This window comes from Alosa alosa, chromosome 17, assembly GCF_017589495.1.
Source record: "Alosa alosa isolate M-15738 ecotype Scorff River chromosome 17, AALO_Geno_1.1, whole genome shotgun sequence".
NCBI classification, from domain to species: domain Eukaryota; kingdom Metazoa; phylum Chordata; class Actinopteri; order Clupeiformes; family Clupeidae; genus Alosa; species Alosa alosa.
In genome coordinates, this window is record NC_063205.1 from 14794414 (window position 1) to 14817632 (window position 23219).

General features: G+C 40.4%; 1 protein-coding gene across 3 annotated transcripts; it reads right to left on the reverse strand.

The window, feature by feature from the left end:
* Window positions 1-8281: 8281 nt before the first annotated feature.
* fam3c (FAM3 metabolism regulating signaling molecule C) lies at window positions 8282-22554 on the reverse strand. 3 transcript variants are annotated; one of them, XM_048267828.1, is made up of 11 exons: window positions 22377-22554; window positions 22125-22152; window positions 21547-21590; window positions 21230-21334; window positions 20745-20771; window positions 19804-19927; window positions 19337-19395; window positions 18867-18917; window positions 18655-18739; window positions 12384-12510; window positions 8282-11569 (listed from the first exon to the last, which is right to left on the reverse strand). In XM_048267828.1, the coding sequence occupies exons 3-11, from the start codon at window positions 21560-21562 to the stop codon at window positions 11480-11482; spliced, it is 684 nt and encodes a 227-aa protein (XP_048123785.1). In that variant the 5' UTR covers window positions 21563-21590; window positions 22125-22152; window positions 22377-22554; the 3' UTR covers window positions 8282-11479. The 3 variants fall into 3 exon arrangements, with proteins under 3 accessions (XP_048123785.1, XP_048123784.1, XP_048123783.1); XM_048267827.1 differs by having other exon boundaries at window positions 22125-22260; XM_048267826.1 differs by having other exon boundaries at window positions 22396-22545.
* Between the last annotated feature and the right edge of the window lie 665 nt (window positions 22555-23219).

Sequence of the window (23219 nt, forward strand, 5' to 3'; positions counted from 1 at the left end):
CATGATAATTATTCTACCTTGTCTTTTATTGTTTTTTTTTAAACTACTTTTGCCTTTGTTTTTGCTTACTAATTATTCTTTATTTTTAAATGATTTTACCGGGGTTGCCGGTTCAAACCCCGATCAGTAGGCACGGCTGAAGTGCCCTTGAGCAAGGCACCTAACCCCTCACTGCTCCCTGAACGCCGCTGTTGTTGCAGGCAGCTCACTGCGCCGTGATTAGTGGGTACCTCACTGTGTGTTCACTGTGTGCTGAGTGTGTTTCACTAATTCACAGATTGGGATAAATGCAGAGACCAAATTTCCCTCACGGGATCAAAAGAGTATTTATACTTATACTTATACTTCAGACCAGAGCTGATGCTTCAGCAAAGGCCGTCACTGAAAAGCTGTGAATGTCGTTGAACACAGCTGTTCTCACATTAGCTGATTGCGATAAACAATAACCATTGTTGCCTAATTACCAATTATTCATTACACCTGTGTGTAGTATCTACTTTTTTTAGTGTTTTTCACATATAGTATATTGCAGTATTTTTTAAATACAAAAATACACACCAATAAAGTATTTTGATACAAAATACAGAGCCATTTCCTTCAACCCAATAAAATAAAAATGACAATACTATTTTGTATTTGAAATACATATTACATGTTTCAGAAATCTTGATATGTCTAAGTTTTGGGTTGCAATATACAGGTAGTGGGCTCTCTGTTCATTTTAATGAGTAGGCCTTAGCCTAGTTACAGCATTTCTATCACAATTGACCAGACTTTGACCTTTGGTCTGCTTTTAACAAAATTCTGGCTATGATTGTTCCTTGTACTGCATCATGAGCCATCACTGTGCCTATTGCATTCTACTGTTGTTAGCCTTAAGCCTAGCTCAGTCATTATGTTATACCACATCGCCCTCCATTAGAAGTGCAATGAGCTGCATTGAGCATAATAAACTGCATTTAGAATTCCAAATTCATATTTCTAGATATTTTGGTGAAAGTAACTCAAAAGTAATACAATAGTAGTGTAATGCCTTACAATTCAGATACATATTATAATGTAACAAATTACTTTGAAATGACAGTAATGAGTAATGAGTAATACATAATACGATTTTGAAGTAACTTGCCCAACACTGATGACAACCATCACTTTCTATGTATGTCTGTGTTTGTGTGTGTGTGTGTGTGTGTGTGTGTGTGTGGAGGGTCAATCAAATTCTATGATTGCCACTGATGTGAATGATCTCACAAATCACACAAACCAAATCAAGTTTTAAAAAAATCGCAAAAGTATCGAAATTGAGATTCTTCACTTAGTATTGGTATTGAAACACTAATGTTGGTATTGTGACAACAGGAGTTGGGGATGTGTCCCCACCAAAGCTGAGACCAAACCTACGCCCTTGGTTGGTGGTAAAGTATCCACACTGGCTTTCACTTTCCGAAAACAGGGCACAGCGAACATCATGGATTGAAGTGCTGGTATTTTTTGGATCATACAGTTTGCAGACAAACTGTCCAGCTGAGGATAGACATCCACAACCAAAGGGTATGAGAGGCTCATCATTTAGTGCAGAGACACAGATGTACTGTTGTTGCATTTTGTGTTTGCAACCTGCTGAGCCCAAAAATTTGGATGAAAGCAGGAACTGCCAAAAAACCACACTACATTAAAGTGCATGATATTAAAATGTCAAATGAGATTCTGGATCCCCGGTGAAAAACCTGCTAGGAAAACCTACTGTTAGAACTAAACATGGTGAAGCAGCTTTTAGCTGCTATGCGGCTCAGCTGTGGAACCAACTGTCGGATGACATCAAAAAGGCCCCAACTGTAGCCAGTTTTAAATCTAGACTGAAGACCAAACTCTTCTCAGATGCTTTCTGCTAACTGTGCCAAGTTACAAATTCTGAATCTGCCTTGATAATTATTCTACCTTGTCTTTTATTACTTTTTTACTACTTTTGCCTTTGTTTTTGCTTACTAATTATTCTTTATTTTTAAATTATTTTACCTTGTGTTTTATGTTTTCTTTTTATTATGATCTTTACCTTTTAACTATTCTTTGACTATATTGCCTTTCTATGCTTTTATTTGTTATTATTGTTTGGTTTTGTTTATGTAAAGCACATTGAATGACCTCTGTGTATGAAATGCGCTATATAAATAAACTTGACTTGACTGGTCTGTTGGCATTTCATAATGGTAGTGACACTACCACTCAGTTCACTGGAATAGGAAAAGGGACATCATGGAAAGTGTTCTAGCAGTGCCTTCATTTTCTCCACACTCCAGCACTTCAATCCATGATGTTCGCTGTGCCCTGGTTTGGAAAGTGAAAGCCAAAGTGAATACTTTGCCACCAACTCAGGATGCTTTGTCTCTGCACCTCATGAGGGCCCACTATCAAACAAAGGTTTGGAAACAGTCCCTAGTGACCCATCCACAGTTGCCCTCACCAACCAGTTGTGGTTGGCACATGAAGGATGGAATGCTTGTCCTCCAGCTTTTAACCAAAGAGCCTGTACAGGCCAGGTGCTTGGAGCTGACGATATGTGGATGCAAAGAAAGTGGAAGTCAGTGCAGTACCAGGCAGTGTTGATGTCGAAAAAGTGGAATATTTTACAGTGGGGCATGTGGGTGTGCCTGTGCAGTTTGATGCAAGAATACTCATCATTATTATTGAGTTTTGCCATTTCAGATTATTTGGCATGATATTGTTTTTCCTGTTTTGTAGATTACATTTGTAGTACTCTGCAGAGAGTAGTGCGCTCAGCTGAACGTACTATAAGAACTCAACTCCCTGCTCTACAAGATATCTATTCCAGAAGAGTACTCCTAAGAGCCCAAAAGATTCTGAAGGACTCTTCTCATCCTAACAATGGATTATTCCTACCGCTGAAATCAAGAAGACGCCTATGTAGTCACAAAGCCAGAACTGAGAGACTCAGGAGAAGTTTTTATCCCCAGGCCATCCGAACTCTGAACTCACACTATACTGACTTTGCACACATTCACTCCTCAGCACTCTCAAACATTTCCCAACTCTGAACTCACACTATACTGACTTTGCACTCATTCACCTCAGCACTCATGACCCCCACACACACACACACACACCTACAAGACTTTTAGCACTTTTACATCCCTCTCCCTATGCTACAGACCTTTTATTTATTTTTCTTATTTCATCACACGTCAAAACACACACACACACACACACACATATCTGACTTTCTCCAACTTTTGCACACTTTTTATTTATTATTTTTGATTTCTCCTCCATCTACCCATGTCCTTGATTGCCTAGCCTTTCTGCCCCCCCACCCCCATCCCCAACACACACACTTACATCATCACTGTCATCACTTCACATACATACAGCACTCCTCTACATACTTGCTGCACACTGCCCCCCACATACACAGCACATTGTCTTCAGGATCTTCTCCAACACACATCCTCTACATACTTACAGCACACTGCCCCCCTACCTACCACACACACACACACATACACACACAGTCACTGCTCCACACACACACACTACCCACACACACATCTTCCACTCCCCCCACTGTCATCACTCACATACATTACATACAGTACTCTGCTTGCAATAGTAAGTCCCTGACCCCCCAACACACACACTTACATCATCACTGTCATCACTTCACATACATGCAGCACACTGCTTGCTACAGTAAGCCTCCTCTACATACTTGCTGCACACTGCCCCCCCCCACATACACAGCACATTGTCTTCAGGATCTTCTCCAACACACATCCTCTACATACTTACAGCACACTGCCCCCACCTACCCACCTACACACTACACACACACACACACACAGTCACTGCTTCACTCCTCCCCCCACACACACATCTTCACTGTCATCACTCACATACATTACATACAGTACTCTGCTTGCAATAGTAAGTCCCTGCCCCCTACATACACAGCACATTATTTCATCAGGAAGCTTCCCAACACACATCCCCAACATACTTACAGCACACTGCCCCCAATACACAGCACATTGTCTCATGAGGAAGCTTCTCCAACACACATATTGCACACTGCCCTCCTCTCCCCACATACACAGCACACTATCCCATCTCCCCTGTCATCCCCCAACACACACACCAAGACCCCTGGCAGTTGGTTAGCCCCTTGAGCCGTGGATCTGCCCAAGGTTTCTTCCTTGGTAAGGGAGTTTTTCCTTGCCCCTGTTGCTCTTGGGTGCTCCTTGTTGGTGCCCCCACCCAATCCCAATCCTCCCCCACCTTTTTTTATGCAGCCCTTGCCACTTAATCTACTAAACCCTCTTCTACTGCACTTTTTACCCCCCATTAATGCACAAATAGGCTGACACCAGACATAATTTCACTGCATTTCTTACTTCCAGTAACTATATGCATGTGACAATAAACTTCCTTGTATCCTTGTATTAAGCTCACTAGGGTGTGGCTTCTTAGGGACAGGGGTGAGACATGATGTCTTCCACAGTGTTGGGACTTGTCCAAGGCGTAGGCTCAAATTGAAGATGTGCTTCAGTGGCTCCCCCAGTTCAGCAGCACAGGCCTTGAGTAGCCTTGGACACAGTCTGTCAGGCCCCGCTGCTTTATTGATTCGCAGTGTCTTTAGTTGGGCTCTCACTTGATCTGTTGTGATGATGAGGGGTGTAAGGGGAGGGGAGGGGAGGGGTGCATCTGGGATCTGTGTGTTTGATGGCTGTTGACTGACTGACTGAGGGCAGTCAAACCTGTTGTAGAAGTGGTTCAACTGGTTCACCCTGTCCAGGTCCCCCTCCACAGAGCTGCTGCTCTTCTTCAGGCCAGTGATAATCTTCATGCCGTCCCATGCCTCCTTCAAGTTGTTTTCCTGCAACTACTGTTCCACCTTCCATCTGTAGTCATCCTTAGCCTCCTTCAGCTTGACTGAGTTCCCTTGACTTTGAGCACATGGACATGGTCCCTGGGTGCCTTCTGTTGGCTGCCTATACCTGAGTGTCACTGCTTGGATGGGGAAAAACATACCTTTGCCATCCGACTATTAGTTATTACTAGTACAAACTAGTTACTAACCCCTAACCCTAAAGAAGTGAGAAAGCAGTTATGTTAGTGTGGCAAGTGGCTTAGATTTTACACAATAGCTGACTACGCCACGATGGGACTTGCACCCAAAGATATAATTCAGAGATCAGTATCCTTAACCCAGTAAGGCACTCAGGTTCGTAGAACTGACAGTTCTACCAGAAAGACTCAGTAGACAGAATAGAATCAGTTGACAATTTAATTAGTAAAGGAACGGCTTGGATACAAGCATGATAGAGTCCTGAATAGGTAACAGTCTTCGGCATAGGCCCCATCTCGGAGCAGCACGTGAACGGGGACCAGGGAAGCAAAACATTGTTAGGGTTAAAAGGTTAAACATGATTTACTCAGGATCAATGCAGGGGAATAGAGCTTGTGGTTGCAGATGCTTGGGACCGGAGCAATGAGTTAGTTGATATGGGTGCTTGAGTATATTCGCATCAAAGACATGTGGTTTAATATTTAGGATAAATGAGCATTATGACTAGTTTTGTGGAAGACTAGTGCTTGTGAAGCCAGATGTGTGTTCTGGTTCGATAGCTCACCTGCAGCGGCTAGAGTGAGATGAATGCATTGAGCTGCAGACCCAAGGCCAAGATGGATGCGTGAGAGCTACACCTTAGCACCTGCTCTTGGAAAGCCCCCCAAAATAAGATGGGCAGCATCAGTAATGCGAGGGAAGCATGACCTTGCGACGTAGACAAAGGACTTCAGGACAATTCATGCCTGTATGTGACAGGAGGAAGAAACATATGTAACTGAAATATGACAAGACAACGAACAGATGAGTGCTGGGGTACCATTGGTGCTTATGCATCTCAGAGTGCAGAGGAGCTCTGAGTGACGTAACAAGAGCTCGCTATACCAGCCGCACCAACTGTGGCAGGATAGTACAGTTTAGAACTGGCTGCTGGAGAGACAATGAGTAAAGGTAGCAATAAGGAGAGAATAAGCAATACATATCGCCCAACTGAATGCAGAAATGATATCAGTCATGCGCCAAGCACTGGCCCCTGAGTGATGAGTGGAGGGGTGTGCATACACATGACATTACATGTGGCCGGCACATTTTTAATCAAAGCGACTGACAACGTACCCTGGGAATCCAGAGTTCTCACGGAAGCGTTTGCTCAGGGAGAGACTCGAGTCTGGCAAGGAGTATGATGCACGTAACTTTGGTTCCCCGCGATGCAAGGGGCAAATCATATCTGTGTAGCTGATATAGCGGGCCAGAGGCGATCTAAACAGATGACAGACGTAGTGTAGATTGCGTGCAGACACACACACACGGCAATGATACACTCAGTGAGACAAATGTCACAGCACACAAAGATGGGAACCCATCACCACCAGGAACTGCTCCCACTTTCGGCTCTAAGCACCTAAACAGAAGGAGCAGACAAGGATTACAGACAACTCACATCTAAAGTGTAACAAAGTAAATCAAACAAACAACCAATGAAACAAACTGTCACACTAAGGACCCGCAGCTTCACAGCCTCCCCTTAGTGAGGACAACACAAATTAACATAGATTAGTGCAAACAGAAAGACAAATCACAAAACCAAGGTCAACACTTTGGCGATCAACAGCACTAGGGAAAAAGGCCTCCAGTCAAGTGTATAAGTAACAGACAGACAAACATAGGCTACAAACAACACAGACAATAACACTATACAACGCAGAACAGAGTAGAACAATCAATAAAGTGGGGTCCGTTTGTCAAACACCCATTCCTTCATAACGAACGCTATAGCACCCGAATGAGTTCCAGCGGCCTTCTAGCCCAAGGCCTCTATGCGTAATCCCACTAGCGTAGGCTACGACAAGCTAGCTGCAGGCCACGTAACTGTGGGACCAGTGGTGCTGATTAGACGGGCACGTGAAGAAGTCGTAGGCAAAAAATGATGTAGGCAAAGCAGCAGAGCTCTTATCGATGTAGCCAATTGACAGCCGCTCCCCTGCTACATAGTGATCCCTGGAACACACAAAATACTCACTTAAAACAGGAACTACTTGAGTACTTCACTTCGTACAAATGGATATAACATACCCGGGGACTGCACTGGACGCACATCCAGCCAGCGGGAGGCCAATGCCGCACGGGGAGGGGGAGACTACAACAAAGCACTACGTGTGAGTAACAATATAAAAAGACTATCAGTAAAATATCACAGGAAGCGTGATCATACCTGCGGCGATGGCAATTGTCAGGGAGGTAAAAAGGGGTGGGCCTTTGACGTCTGGCATAGCACAATGAGGGTACTTGAATTTAAATTGAGGCACTGTTGTACTGATTGGCCCATATCTGGCTACCGAGAGCCACTCACGATGCAGCCACCTGTGCTTGAATGAAAAGTGGGCACTGCACCACTTCATTCTGCTACATTAGGATGGCATTAATAACTATAGTGATATGTCAATTAGATATAATTTGGGTTACAATCTGGTACATTAATGAAGTCAAATAGCACCATAGACCACCATCTACAGTTCTACATTTCCGCCCTGACATTAAAGTATTATAACTTGTGAAGCATTGCACTCTCTCCCTACAAGCTTGGCTTGACTCATTCCCATAGGGGTACTGATTAATAAGAGATTTTGGGAAACTATGTTATGTTTGAAAACTGGTTCTCTTTAGGTGGAGATTGTTTTTTTTTCCATGTTCTAGTTCTGTTGCCTCTTACACTGTACACTACATGTTCATTCTGCACATCCCATGAGTGTTGGCTTTCATTTGATACCATTTTTATGTATACGGTCCTTGTGATTGTGGAGATATTCAACATTTATTGTTGGCATGTTGTGTTGAGCAGGAAACCAAAAAAAAAAAAAAAAAAAAAAAAAAAAAAAAAAAAAAAAAAAAAAAAAAAAAATCAGCTTGACAGCCACCCTAATATCTTATATGGGTGTCTTCTACCTAAAAAAAAATAGGGTGACAGCTTGTACCAAAACATGTCCGCAAAGTCTTAACGGAGTCAGAATTGGCCCCCTGACTAAACCAGTTGTTCTCTTAGACAAAGGCCAACTGCCTCCTCTGAGTCTGGTTAAGCCTCATACCGACCTACATTGCAGTCCCTCTAAACACTCCAATGGGAGAAGCTCAGTTTTCATTTTCTACACAAAACAACAGCAACAAGAGTTCCATTCCACAAAACCTCAAAAGTAATGCCGCAGGTCTCTTGACAACTGGTTTTATTTGAACACCAAATTACAGGTTTACTTACACAAGGCATCACTACTACAACAGTGAATATTATAAGAGCACTGTATGTACAATTTACAAGCAGGCGGGACTTTGTACCGGACAAGGCACATGGTGGTGGACACATTTTCAGAGCTGCAGACAGATATGATAGAAAAAAGGAAGCACTTCAGTCCTCAATGTGGCAAAAGCGATCAGAGTAGGACAATAAAAGCACTTGGTGGCGCAGTGTACAAAAAAAACTAATTCAATGTGCTGCACTACAGTAGTGCTAAACAGCCTTAAGTCCCTATCTTTTTAGATGACTCAGCCATACACGTATACGTCCACATGCACCCACACATACACACACACAGGCACGCAAAAGATTTTAAGTAGGTATCAAAGATCAAACTATAAGACACAAGCTTAAGTTGGCAACACACTGCATTGTTGGGAAGGTTAAGGCTCTCATCCCTAATTGTAGAGGTATGCGAGTATGACCTTTTACAGTCAGACCAGTTCACATTATATAGGGGAGACATGTTAATGAGTCTGGAAAGCTAAGAATTCAACAGTGACTCCACATTAGGGTTTGACCTGAATGTTTAGTATCCTGAATAGTGAGATTTCTTGTAATTGGTTGTACACAGTTCAGTGAATGGTGAATAGAGAATGTCATATCTAACACACACACACACAAACACAGTTCTCGACTGACTATCTCAGGGGTGGCTAACCAGTCCAGCATAAAGAGCCAAAAAAAATTCCACAACTCAAAAAAGAGCCGCACAACAATAAAAAGATGCCCACACTACAACAGCGACTTAGGCCTACAAAAATAGATCTTCTCTTTTCATTTAAAGTGAGACACTTGGCAGATGCTACAAATTATCGTTTTCAGGAATTTTTTAAAAGAAAATACATAAAAAGAAAACGAGTCTACTTCTCTGACTGACGTCTATATAGCCTACCTTTACCTTGTACTTGCATAAGTCAGTCAGTGTCTTTGGGAAATGTTCAGGTTTGAAGCTTTATGCAACAGTTAAGTCTGGCATACCAAGTACCAAACTAACGTGTAGAACACGTTTAACGGTGTTATTTAGGTTACGTTGACATATTAACCAGAAAGGCTATGATAGCCTACAAAAAGATGAATCCTCCTTTTGAATGTCCTCTTTTTATTTACGCTTAGCGTCAGGGTTTTCCTGATTGCAACAGTATCATTACACCTGGTTAGACACAAAGTCTGCTTCTTTTTAGGCTAGATTCCTATCCATAACATGACGGTAAAATTATTTTAATTTAAACATTGCAGCCTAACTATTAGCAGTACTATCAACTTATGAAAAGCATTTTCATTTACCAGAAATAATAGGCTATTTAAAAAAAAACTCCAAGGAGAAGTGAGAACATCAGTTGAGCAGCCGCGAGCCGCGAGAGGAGGCAAAGAGCCGCAGGTTCGCCACCCCTGGACTATCTGGACTGATCTAAGCACACTAAACCGATTGGTGCAAGCACTGAAAGAATACATTTTATGTATTCACCGATAGAATACATTTTATGTGTGCAAATCTACAAAGGTGTTATGTCTGAAACGAGGGTTCAATTTGTAGTTACAACTTTTTCGCTGTTCTCATTACAAAAATAAAACAGACTTTCTTTTCTGAAACACATGAATGTTGTTAAAATGTAAATTAACCAAATCAATTACAAACAATTTCCTAAGACAATCATCAATGGTAATCACATACAATAATTAATTTAATGAAAAGACATGGTCAACAAAATGTAAAAATATGGATCAAACATTATATGCGTATGGCATTGGACATTCTTAAACAATCGGTTCTTGTGCTTTTCCTTTAGATCTCTAAACAGAAGAAGTCCTTTCTGAATAACTGAAAAACTAAAAAAAAAAAGGTTCTAGAAAACAACTCTTCACTCTGCAACTGCTATTTTCGCAGGAATAAATGGATTGCATTGATGGGTGGCCGATACTGCTCCAGGGCATTTGCTGGGAGGGTGGGGTGGAAGGTTTTCACATTGCTCTAAAGTGACTATGACAAACCTTGTCAACTGCATTTTGGAGTTTGATGGCTTGGTGAGTTTAATTGTGCCTGGTAAGTCACTCACTCACACTCTCTCTCTCTCTCTCTCACACACACACACACACACACACACACACACACACACACACGAGTGTGTTACTTTGTTACTAACAGCTTTGGCAAAAGCTTTAAGCCTGTTCCCTTTCACTACGTATAACGCATGTTCAAAACTACTAAAACGAATTTGGAAAACAGCAAAAATCAAGTATTTTGCTACTGACTAGCTATATTTTAAATTAACACATCACATCTGTCCACAGTAGACCACTGATCAATCTTTCACATTTACATTTGGGGAATACAAGTAAAAAAGGGAGGGGTTTATACAGCAATATACCAGCAATGATTTCTCTCCCTTTTTTTACATTACTCGGTTCAATAAATTACTTAGATATTTATATATCAAATACTACAAAATCACCAAATGGTCAAGGCATCAACCAAAGGAATGCTTGTGGATTTTCTGGATACATGTGTGTCTCTGGGCAGCAACAATCTCTGAGCTGTCCTCACTAATTCGGACCGAGTTGCCCACCAAAAATCTTAAACAAAATCTCCTTTGAAATGTTATTTGAGTCCAGGACTAGGGGTTAATACAGAGATGAGGAGGAGGCAGCTGGGTTGCTACTATTGTGTGACATAGTGATGATGTTTTTTTTTTTTTCTTCCTTTCTTGACTGGCCCCAATTCTCACTAAAAATGACATGGAAGTAGTCGTAGGTACACAAAAAGCTGGACAGTCTTGATTTATAATGTTCCTGACACCTCCCTAGAGCCTTGTGAGGAAGGCCCTGAAAACAGCAGATCTAGACTTTTGCTAAAACAGGACTCAATGGATTGGAAGCTGGACAAGGGGAACCGAATGGAGTAGGACAGGTAAACAATAAAATGTGTGTGTGTGTGTGTGTGTGTGTGTGTGTTAGGTTACGTGGTGGTAGTGGTGAATGGGTAAGGTAGATTTCAGTGGTGTGTGTGTGTGTGTGTGTGTGTGTGTGTCAGGTTACGTAGTGGTAGTGGTGAATGTGTACGGTAGATTTCAGTGGTGTGTGTGTGTGTAAGTAAAAGGGGATGGAGGTTTAGCTCAGTCTTGTCTCTGGGGGATGCATCCCTCCATCTCCAGCACCTCTGGCCAGCCTTCATACTTGTTGGTCTCTGCGTTGTTCTTGATGTGCTGGGGACAAAAACACAGAGTGACCATCTTACAGCTTGCCTCAACTGCATGCGAGTGTTCGAATATCGCATAGCATTGAATGCTCCCTGTCCTCAATGAGCCTCTTCTCATTTAATATAGCAGAACAAAGTGAGTAACAGAAAGAAAATAACAGTTATTTTAAGTTCTGGTCAAGATGTTGCACATTAGCGACCAGCACAGCAGTTATTGGCTCGTATCCAGTTAGGACATTCTACTTCAAAACAAAGTAATCAGACTGATTTTGTCGCTGATGCTCGTTCACGTCACATGCCGTTAGGACATGGTGTTAGGGTGCCACCACATGCCAAAAGCACCATACGAGTCGTATGAGCAACTAAGAAGTTTTCATGAAGCAGTGTGCTAGTAAACAATTTGTGCCTTTTTCAGCGTTGTGAAATCCCAGTGAACCAACCATAACACTTACACTGCAAAAAAATGATATCTTACCAAGTGTTATAATCTTATATTAAGATAAAACATCTAGTTAGTATTGTTTTTAGTATAAAGATACTTACTTTGAGCTTTCTTGTAAGATTATTTGACTTAAATAAGTCAATCCTATTAAATTAAGACATAAAAACTAGTAAATTTATCTGCCAGTGGAGTAAGTCAATTTAAATTAAGATAAAATTACTTAATCCACTGGCAGATAAATGTACTTGTTTTTGTAATGTGAGATTGTGTAGGGGGGCAGGTGTGAAGTTATCCTAATTGATCCCAAGTGAATGTTTGGAGAGAGAGAGAGAGAGAGAGAGAGAGAGAGAGAGAGAGATGGTGGAGGTATGGGAATTACCTGTTCGAAGGGACTCTTTGTCTTGATGCCCTTCCCTCCAACAAATATCCAATTGTCCCTGAAGCCTAATGTGGACACACTACTGCTGCCGAGATCAGCGATCATCTTCCTGGCCTCCTCATTCAACCTGTCACAAACACACACACACACACACACATAGTACAAATATAATATAATGGTTCGCTGGTATCGATCCGATACTGATACCAATGTTGGTATCGATACTATCGATATTTGGATCGATATGCCAGCCCCTACGGTGCAGCAGTAAATCGGCAGAGAATTGGAGAGTTGAAGGGTAGCATTCATGGAATATCTTGGACCTAAGACTTTTCCTGCATATTTGTAGCCTACTTTCTGTAATGTACTAGTCTGTTATGTTGACATATTTGATGGCTTAGCATCATATGTGGAGAGAATTACTTTTGCTTTGGAAAGCACAACAGTCAAATAATATTTTTTTTCAAGGGGCAAATGCCAGGTGTCACATGGTTTTGTAATTAATGTATTTGTAGAATGATGCATTCTCTCTGCAAAAAATAAAGTGTATTACACTTAAATCGCTATAGTTTCCCAGCTTGATCCCGACTTTTCTAGCGTAATTTCTAGGGGCTAGGCCTCTAAATGGAGCCCATGCAAGGATGTGGTATTTAAATTACGTTTATTTTCAGCCACTACATTTACCAACACACATTCAGTCTTACACTAGAATTGAAGATTCCTGCGCTCAGATCTGCACTGGTTTCTACACTTGGTTGATAAATGAGGCCAATGTTTTCTTCAGAAATATAGCTGAATAAACTGAAATAAATGCTACAAAAGTGCATGCACAAAATGTACACACATTATAAATGGCATTACAGACAAATAAATACTCCATATATTCATTATCTTTGAATTCAGTTGAAAATAAGGACATTTCATATTGAGAAATATGCACAATTGCATGTGCAAAATGTAGCCTCAGCCTATAGCACATTTCAATTAAGTGCAAAACAATCAGAAATAGCCTAGTCCATATCTAAATTAACTATGTTCAGTTCAGGTAAAAATGCTCTAAGCGATGTCACACGGTTTCTGAGCTAAAACATTTTTTGTCGCATACGGCAACAAAAACAGCCTGGTGCAGCCTGGACCATGAAACAGAACAAACTTCCCCAGCCATTACTGACAAGATGTATGTTCAGGAGAGTTTCAGTTGCACGAGAGAGAGGGGGAGGGAGGGGCGAGCTAACTCTCTGTTCTGTTGACGTTACCCATCATTGTTTAGGGCACTTTTAACTAGTTTCTTTGTAACAATGGAATGTAAACAATGTTTAGCTTGTAGATTAGATCTTAAACTTGAAGTGCTTGTTACACTACGTTAGGCAAGTGCTCAGCTGCGTTGATCAAGCTTCACAGAGGTTGATTCCCAAAATGAATAGCTATGAAAAGTACAGTTTCTCTCTACATTCTACACTCTGGTGCACATGAACAAAAACAGAGAAAGGAAGATAATAAAAAGAAAGCCAAGTATAGAGGTCTTCTCATATCAGCCATTAAGGTGTCAAACGAAATTGAGTAGGCTATTGTGTTCACAGGTGCCAGTAGTTGGTTGACTCCATGCAACACAGATGTGAAGCAATTCTCAGAAATAATGGTAATGGTAATACAGTAAATGTTTGAGTTTGTAAAGAAAAATGCAAACACCGCTATTTTGTTTTAAAGGACAAGTTCGCTATTTTTCACTTAAAGCCCTGTTTTCAGATAGTTTATGATTAAATAGAACGTTTAAGATTGAAATTTGGACACGTGCTGCTGTCCCGAGAATTTACGGTTTCTGTGGTAGCACCCCCAACGAACGACCGTTTAGCCTACCTATCCTCATGGTTGTGGAGGATGATCGTTAGCAGCTGTGAAGTCTTTTATTCTTAAAATGGCCTAACGGTGTAGCCTAGGCTACTGTCTACGAAGACGTAGGCTAAAATACAACCATCTACAGTCATCCAAAAATGAATTGGCAGAGATAGGCTATGAAGGGGAAAAGTGCAGCATTTTAAACATTGCAAGAATATTTTTACCGGAACAGTTTGTTCTAATTTGTCTCGTGAAATTCGTGCTTGTGGACATACAAGGATACAAGGAAGTTTATGGTCACATGCATATAGTTATATAGAAATGCAGTGAAATTATGTCTGGTGTCAGCCTATTTGTGCATTTATGGGGGTTGGTAAAAAGTGCAGTAGAAGAGGGGTTTAGTAGATTAAGTGGCAAGGGCTGCATAAGAAAGGTGGGGGAGGATTGGGATTGGGGGGGGGGCACCAACAAGGAGCACCCAAGAGCAACAGAGGCAAGGAAAAACTCCCTTACCAAGAGTGTCATTTGATTATATAATCACAATAAAAATGCTAATAAACTGATTTGATCCTATGAATTGTTTAGCAATCATCACACACAACAACTTAACACAGCAACTTCAAACACCACTGTTGAACCTAGGCTTCTGATTCAGTCATGTAAGAAATAAGCAGTTTATGAATTATCTTTACCCGTTCCACATGACCACATCAAGTCTACATGACCACATCAAGTCCACATGACCACAATAACAGCATATTTAAAGGCGGAGTTAGCATAACAGCCTAATATAGCCGATGCTGCAATGGATAAGTTATAAAAAGTTTCATACAATTAATTAACTTTATCACTCACATTCTGAGTTTTCTGGGTGGTTATATATCCATGCAGATCGTCTTCGAATAAGCCATCGCTGTTATATGTTATAATATGTTACCGGATTCATGACTTTAACGCCATTAATGTTACATGATGCTGACTGACGCTGCCGTTTTAACGTCTGCTGAGTCTACATGCCTACCAAAACCTGTCGCTGTTCAGTTGAAGTTGAATGATCAAATATTGTTTGATTTTGTGTTAACTTTCATAGGGAAGACGTTCCTTTCTGGCCAAATTTCACAGCTTCTAAGAAAGTCTATCATCTTCGTGTAAACCGAATTTTGAACAGAGAAAAACAGTTAGGCTACCATTAGGCTACATGCAGGTTCTCCCATAACGTTATCGATGCACCAAATCAGGGCGATTTTAGCGAAATAACGTTCCTGTGTGTTCCAGGCTATCAAATATTGAACAATGGGATAACGTTTCATCATCACCTTTATTGATGCCTGAAATGTTGACATTGCTGAAATACAGAGATGTAGCCTACTGAGAGGCAGTTGCAGACAATGATGTTCAATGGGTTCAACTTGTCCCTTGCCTACCAGGTGGATGTAAACAAAGCTATAGAACCTAGAATACGTCACATGAAAAACGTTAATAGTAAAGTAATAGAGCATCACAGTCCCACCCCTCCTTCGAGAGAGCTTAGTTTCCGGAAGTAAATTTCCCATTAATTTCTCCCATTGACGTTTTGGAAAAATCCGTATCTAAAGAGTTTTAGAGCATGTCTTAGGCTAATCAGCTACGGAGTAACTCATAAGCATACAACATATCATTTCGAGTGAAAAAACAAAGAGAAAGTCCAAAAAAAGTCCAAGGTACAAGACTGTACATATTTTCATTTCCTAGCGAAGGAACTACTCATCCCATAAACCACCGCGCCTCACTGAATAATATATAAGCAATGCACGAACCAACCAGCGCGAAATCATTTCCAACCGGTGACAGCACGCGAACCCTTTCCTGCAAACAGTGATTTTTATATAGTGAATGTGGAGTTAATAGCAGTTATTTCAGGAGTAATCGTGCAAATAATAGTGTTTTGGTATTGAATGTTATTTTTACCATCGTGTATTTTATATCGTGTGTGTGTGTGTGTGTGTGTGAAAGCGGTTAACGTTAACGTTAGCAACATTGTGCAGTGCTTCGTATCTGACTGCCATTCTGATGCATGGACTGGTGCATGGTCTGCTCTTGGACCACCATATTCAGTTTGCTGTGAATTATTACACAAAATATTCATTAAATGTACGAAGAAGTATTTCTAGGTTACTGATTGATGATATGACTCGTACAGTATGAAGGCTACAGTAGCCTAGCTAATGTTAACTAGCATTACCAACCTCCCTGCAAAACTCACCACACAACTTTGTAGGTCTTGTCCCTCATGCTGGCCCTTACAAAACCCACAAGCTAACCCTCAGACACACAACAGTCAATAATGTGACCCGATTTAAAGTGGTTTTCACCCCTTTGGACACTCTTGATTCCGTCTTTGAAACAGTGAAATATTTACGGGGGCATGGACGGTTTGCTAACCATTTTACTGCAGTGTCTAGCTGCTAGCCGGTGGTAGCATCCAGCTTGCATGTGCTATCAGCTAGCTAGCTAGTTCAAAAGTTTAAGTACTTAATGAGGATATACAGGGCTTTTTATGCCTCGACTAAGTTGATTTTTCTTATAAACAACAATTAATGTTCATAGAAACAACAAGGTCACTAAAACATTATATTTCATACCTGTGTTGCAGCATGTAGGCTACATTCTAATGTCTGAAAGGCTAATGATTAGCCTATCGGCTACCTGAAAAGTTAAGTGTTTAAACTAGCATTTACAGTGTTCTATTTGATGGTGTATTGGCCCTGACTAAGTTTGTGTGATATATAAACCACAATCCTTGTTGATACAAGTACCAATGTTAGCCCTCTAGAAAGTTTTATTCACATTAAGATTTTTAGCCATAGGCAGTAAAAAGACTCTTTGTCAATCTTTGTCAATAATTTTTAAACTGATAAAGTTTCAAACTATGATCAGAGAATGTCTAATAAGGGGAGAACCTTCACTCTCGGAACGCTTCCGGTGTGGTACTGCACCTAGGGGCGCTCGTGGGCGAGTCCAGAATGAATGGAGGTCTATGGAGCTGTACCCCTCAAAATCCACTTTTCTCGGGATATAATTTTTTTTCAAGTAATTTGAATATTGTATTCGAAAGGGGAGGCAAAGACAATACACTTGGTTGAGTATTATATTTTTTAAAGTCACTTAATTGTTCTAAAAAGCCTTTCAAACGTGTCAGTGATGTCATTCATTAGCATGATCATAGCATAGCATAGCATCAATGCTAGCGTGTTATGGGCAACAACGACCCAACCTGTAAGAAAACGAAAGGACATGACTCCTGGATTATTTCACTTTTGATTGATAATCCATATCCATTTTGCGAAAAATAAAATAAAATCTGAGGGTTTCAGTTGTTAAATAGGTGAAAACAATAAATGTAGCCATGTAGCTCCATAGGACCCCATGTATTTTGGACTCGCCCGCGATCGCCATCTAGGTGAACTCTGGTGAACTGCAGCCAAGTTCGGTTTGTATGGGATTAATAGAGAGTGGGGAGGATCTCCGTAGACGGGCTCTGCTATGATCATAACGGCCTTTCCACCAATCAGAGGCATCACTGTGGGATTGTGGGATTGTTCAGGATTGTGGGTAATGAAGTACTTATCCAAGACATCGCGATTGAAAGACATTTATTTCAAAACAAGGTTAGTGCCCCTTTGAATTTTAAGCCCTCTATATGACCATATACAATAAGCTTAGTACAGCCGTAACTGGTTTTGAGTCTACCATGTGCAGTTAAGTTTTTATGGCTTATACCCGAATTGTCAATGGAGAAATTGCATTGAATTCTTCCTTCCGGAAACTCCTGTGGGCGGGACTGTGATGCTCTATACCGTACCTCACAGCACATCCAATACAAGTCAATGGAGTTGGACAAAAACTACGATAAAACCTGTTAGAAATAATCTTTTGCAGCGATTTTTGTGTGAGCATATCAGTGAACACCCTTGACCACTCGGTGAGTTTCGCGTCTTTGTAAACGAAAGTTTAATGCGTTTTAGAAAGATTGTTCCAGTGCACCTATACAGCGTTGTGGAGGTGGGGGTGCTACCACAGAAACCGAAAATCTTCAGGACAGCAGCATGTGTCCAATTTTCAATATTAAACGTTCTATTTAATCATAAACTATCTGAAAACAGGGCTTTAAGTGTAAAATACCGAACATTCCTTTTTCTACATTCCTTTTTCTTTGGTATAACACAAACTTGATCAATTTTGGTCATGTTTTGATTTGAAATTGAATGTGTTGTGTTCCCAATGCATTGCTATTATGGAATTAACAGCTATTCTAAGGATTCAATTATTTAAAACACACTGCTATTATTCTGCACATAACTGTATGTCTTACATCATTATTTATAATTAATTCAATGGTCTGGTTGAGCCCCTGGTAGTGAAGTGTCATATTGAATAACCTTAGTTACGTCCTTACTTTGAAGCAGGATCATCAAAGGTGGCCATCATGACTAGAGTCCCGTCTTCAATGGTCTTCATGAAATTGATTAGTTCGTTGACATCTGAGTAGAAAGGAACATTCCATGAGTTGTATCAGGCAAACAAGCAAGGCCTGTGCAAATAAGGAAGAGCAAATAGGTGGGATCAAACAATCAATATTGAAAAAAATAAATAAATAAGTAAGCTTACCTCCAGCCCACATGTCAAAGGAGTCTGTTTTTAAAACGCTTCCTGTTTTTCCTGGATTAAACACACACACACAGTTATACAATGGACTACTTTGAGTGAAACAAAAAAACCACTTATACTGTACAATAGACTGTTAAAACACTACCTCTACTTTACAACATCACTTTGACATTTGAGTACTTTGAATACAACACTGACAATTGACGATTTTGAGCACAACAGCTCTTGACAACTTTTGAAAACAATTTGTTTTTGTTTTTATTATTTTATCTGTTCTGCAATTCTGCCTTCAGTGACTTAGACATCCCACCCACTATTGTGCTAGAGATGCCCTTAACCCAGTAAACCCATTGAGATATAACACTCATCTCAACTGCACAAAGTGTAATTTCAAACATGTAGAACAAACATCAGAGCCCTGGAGCAAGAGTTCCGTGAGGCACTCCTTGCAGCTGAGTCACGTGACGTACCGTTAATGAGCGCAATGTTTATCCCACGTCCTACGTTGTTCTTGACTCCACTCATCACACTGTGGAAACAATCAGGATGTAGACATTGAGGGTAGGGCATTCAAATAGCAGTCGATGTTACGCAAACCTGTGCCAGACACGTGGATGGGGTTCTTTATGACCCCTACACATTCCAGTACACGCATATCAGTGCAACACAGCACACGTCACAGTTCTACAGGCAATTATTTATCATGTTTGTCAGACCCTCTTTTTAAAAAAAGGCAGTTCCTGCATTTGGTGAGGGGAAATGTAAAGTTGTTTACTGATGTCATAATTGATGTGGCACCTAATGTTCACAATGCAGCTCAATCCTGAGCACAGATGGATCTTGAGCACAGGGGCAAATGTTGGACAAGTGTGTGTGTGTGTGAGAGAGAAAGAAAGAGAGAATGACAGTGTAAGGGAGAGCTACACTGAACACTTACATGTTGTCTTCCAAGCATATCTTTGGTCCAACGACACTCGCAGCCCCACTGGTCATTTTAAAGGAGAAGTGTCCCTCTGGACATGCTTTTGAAAGGCCACACTTGTACTTTGGTGGTATGGTAGCTATGGATATTATAAGATGTGAACAAATGTTATTCACCGTTTTATTCTGTTTCCCACGGTTGTTTCTTTATTGACCACCCATAGTTTCACTAACTCAAACACACACACACACAAAAACACACAACAATCTAATCTTTCACCCAAACTAGCACAAACGTCTTTAGCATCTCATCTTTCAAGTCCTACATAGCTATTTGGCTGTCATGTAACTCGATTCACAAAAGACAAAGGGGAAGACTTCAAAGAAAGGCATTTTCACATTCCCAGGACAAAAGGTGCACTTTTTTCTTATTCCGTCCATTACAGCTACAATTACAACATTGCATTGAAGAGTAAATATCATACTCCAGCATCCAGATGATTTGATTTGAGACAGAACTGTATAATGACCACAAAGCATTAGAAGCATTTTACATCCATTTAACCAACTGGAATCACCCCTGGAATTACATATTACCTGGACACTATTCACCACAATGATAGAGAGGGGAATCACTCACAGATAACTACACAGACACTGACTCAAGCTAATAACTAAAGAGAATAATATTATTTAAAAATTATGTACACACAAATCCTGCAGTTGCTTCAGATATCCTGTTCAGTTCAGCCAAAAAGACAAAAGGTATATCCTTTATAGCTATGCCAGACAAAAGCATGACATGAAATTGTGCGTTTCAAAAGCCCAGCTCTAACCCACTATACCGCAAAGTGTACTTCAGGCATAAGATTCCATTTAACACCTACTCCTGACAAATTTCCAAAACCCGAATAACCACAACACACACAATGAGTGACAGAAGATAGAAGTACTCACAGCCTGTTTCTTGTGGTGCTGATCTGGCTGTAAAAGAGACAAAATATGAGAGTAAAGTATGAGAGATGTGACTAGCACAACTTACATGGGTACGTGCAGACTAGGCGTATTTCTCGCAGACCTTATTTTTCGTAGGCGGTGTTTTCAAAAAGTGCTCGGCTTCTTTCAAAATGCAATCTCAGGCGTCTTTTTCTGCAGCTCAAAACTGTTTTAAAGTTGAATGTTCAATGTTCATGATTATTTTTTTTTTTAAACTGAAAAAGTGGTCTGTACAACTTCTCGTCAGACAAAAAAGCCAAGTCTGAACGTATCCTTAAACTGACAATTAACCCACAAAAGGGAAGTGCAACACTCTGCCTACAGTGGCAAATGTCCATTTGAACTGGAACTTTTAGAGATCTTTAGATCTGTATGTTTATTGCACAGGCTATGAGAGCTTAGTATAACCAGTTTACGTATGATTAACCTACTGTTCAAGTACATACCAAACACCTGTCCGATGTTGAAATCCATGTTGATGTCAAGAAGTTCAAAAGCAAAAAATACAGCCAACAGGAAGGCAGCAACCAAAGCCACCAGTTTCAGAACACCTGTTATTAACACATTAAAATTGAACTAAGTTGGCAAGCCTCTAGCTTTACTCAACACTAACCATCATTGACACGACACCACACCAGGTCTGTTTTCCAACACATTATCAGGGAGACATTAATAATTAAGTAATAAGCAATAAAACCCAGGAAGACACTAATAAAGTTTCGTTTACAGCCCACTTAGAGTAGCCTAGGATAAATCCACATACCTCCAGCTCTCACCATCTTGATCCCGTGATTCCGACTCCACCACCTAGAAATGAAAGAAATACCCGCCTGTGATTTGACCAGTCGGCTGCATGTCATTACCACAAGGGTAAAAACTTTGGCTCGCGGAAGTTAAAGCATCAACTGGGACGAAAGGTGACACTTAAATTCCATGGCTGCGTCTAGCGTATATCCTCGAAACTGTTAATGGACTGTGTCTGATCCTAGCCTACACTGGATATCTCATCTGGACTAGTTAAAGGTCAACGCAAGGAACTATCCAAAGCGCACGTTAGCTTGCTAAAATCAAGTCCCCCAACACTTTTATTCAGATATATTGTTAGAAAATGGGATTGCAGATTTATAACAGCACAACTATGAAATCTCTTGGAGGTTAAATTAACTTATGAAGAATAATATGAACCTTACCATAACCTTACAGTTAACGTCAAATAAGACTGTCAGACGCATGTCAACGTTACATTAAGTGAGCTTTTCAAATTTACCATTTGACTCAAAATCATGCCATTATCTATTCGTGTCATAGCAAGACGGCAAATAATAAACAACTTTTGCTTACCTGGAAGGCCACGCCGTCCGTCACACACCTTTGATGTAAAGTAAATGTTATCTGTCTCTAACGTTAACTTTAGTTCATTTGTACCACTTTGCTATAGTTATGCTATAAAATGTCCTCACGGCTTACAAAACTGAAGCTGAAAAGAAGGCACAAATTAATTTGATGGAAAGACTTCCGCAATGAATGTAAGTTAACGAATCTGTTTCTCCGTCAATATGAGATGTATATTACGTACTCGAAGACACAGCTAACCTGAGAAATCTACCATCACCTGTACTGTTCGCTGTTATCAGAAACGAACTCTGCTGTTCTTCTTCTTCTTTGCTTCTTCTTCTTTGAAGCTCTGCTGTTATCAAAGATCCTTGATTACTAGCTCCGCTTTAACCCTCTCTGCTGTTATCTTTCCACTCTCGTTTTTCTCTGAAAGGGGAGGGTCCTTACTGAACTTCGACATCTTCTTTTATTAGCAGATTGCAACTTGCAATTGGTGTATACCGCCACCTAATGTACTGGAGTGTGTAGGGGAACTTAGTTGTTCCATGTACGGTCAGATCAGCACCACAACAAACAGACCGTGTGTACTTCTATCTTCTGTCACTCACTGTGATGGGTGGTTAAATTAAATTAAGTTATTATCATTACCCCCCCCCCCCCCCCCAATTGCAATGTCACATTAAGTACCATATTATGACCAAGTCTTGAATACTTTTTCTCTCCTATTTAATATATTGATACTTTTTTCTTCCCATATTTTTTTGATTTTCTGATAATGCTTAGCCCTAGACTCAGATTTTTGCCATCTTTGTATTATTTTGGATTTATCCTAAGTTTTGGCTTATTCTTTCCCCATTGAAATATAAATTCTTGTTTAGTGCCTTTATTTCATCAGCTTCTTTTGTTACTTTTGATCCCAATGTGTGCTGGAACCTAACAAAACTTAACTGTAATTCCAAGGTTTCTAATACTCAACAATATATGTCCTCTACACTTATACATAACTTCTACAATTATCTTCTCTAATTGACATCCTGCAATTGAACTGCAATTGAATCTGTGCATATGAATGATTTTAATGATTTGACTTCAATCCATCTT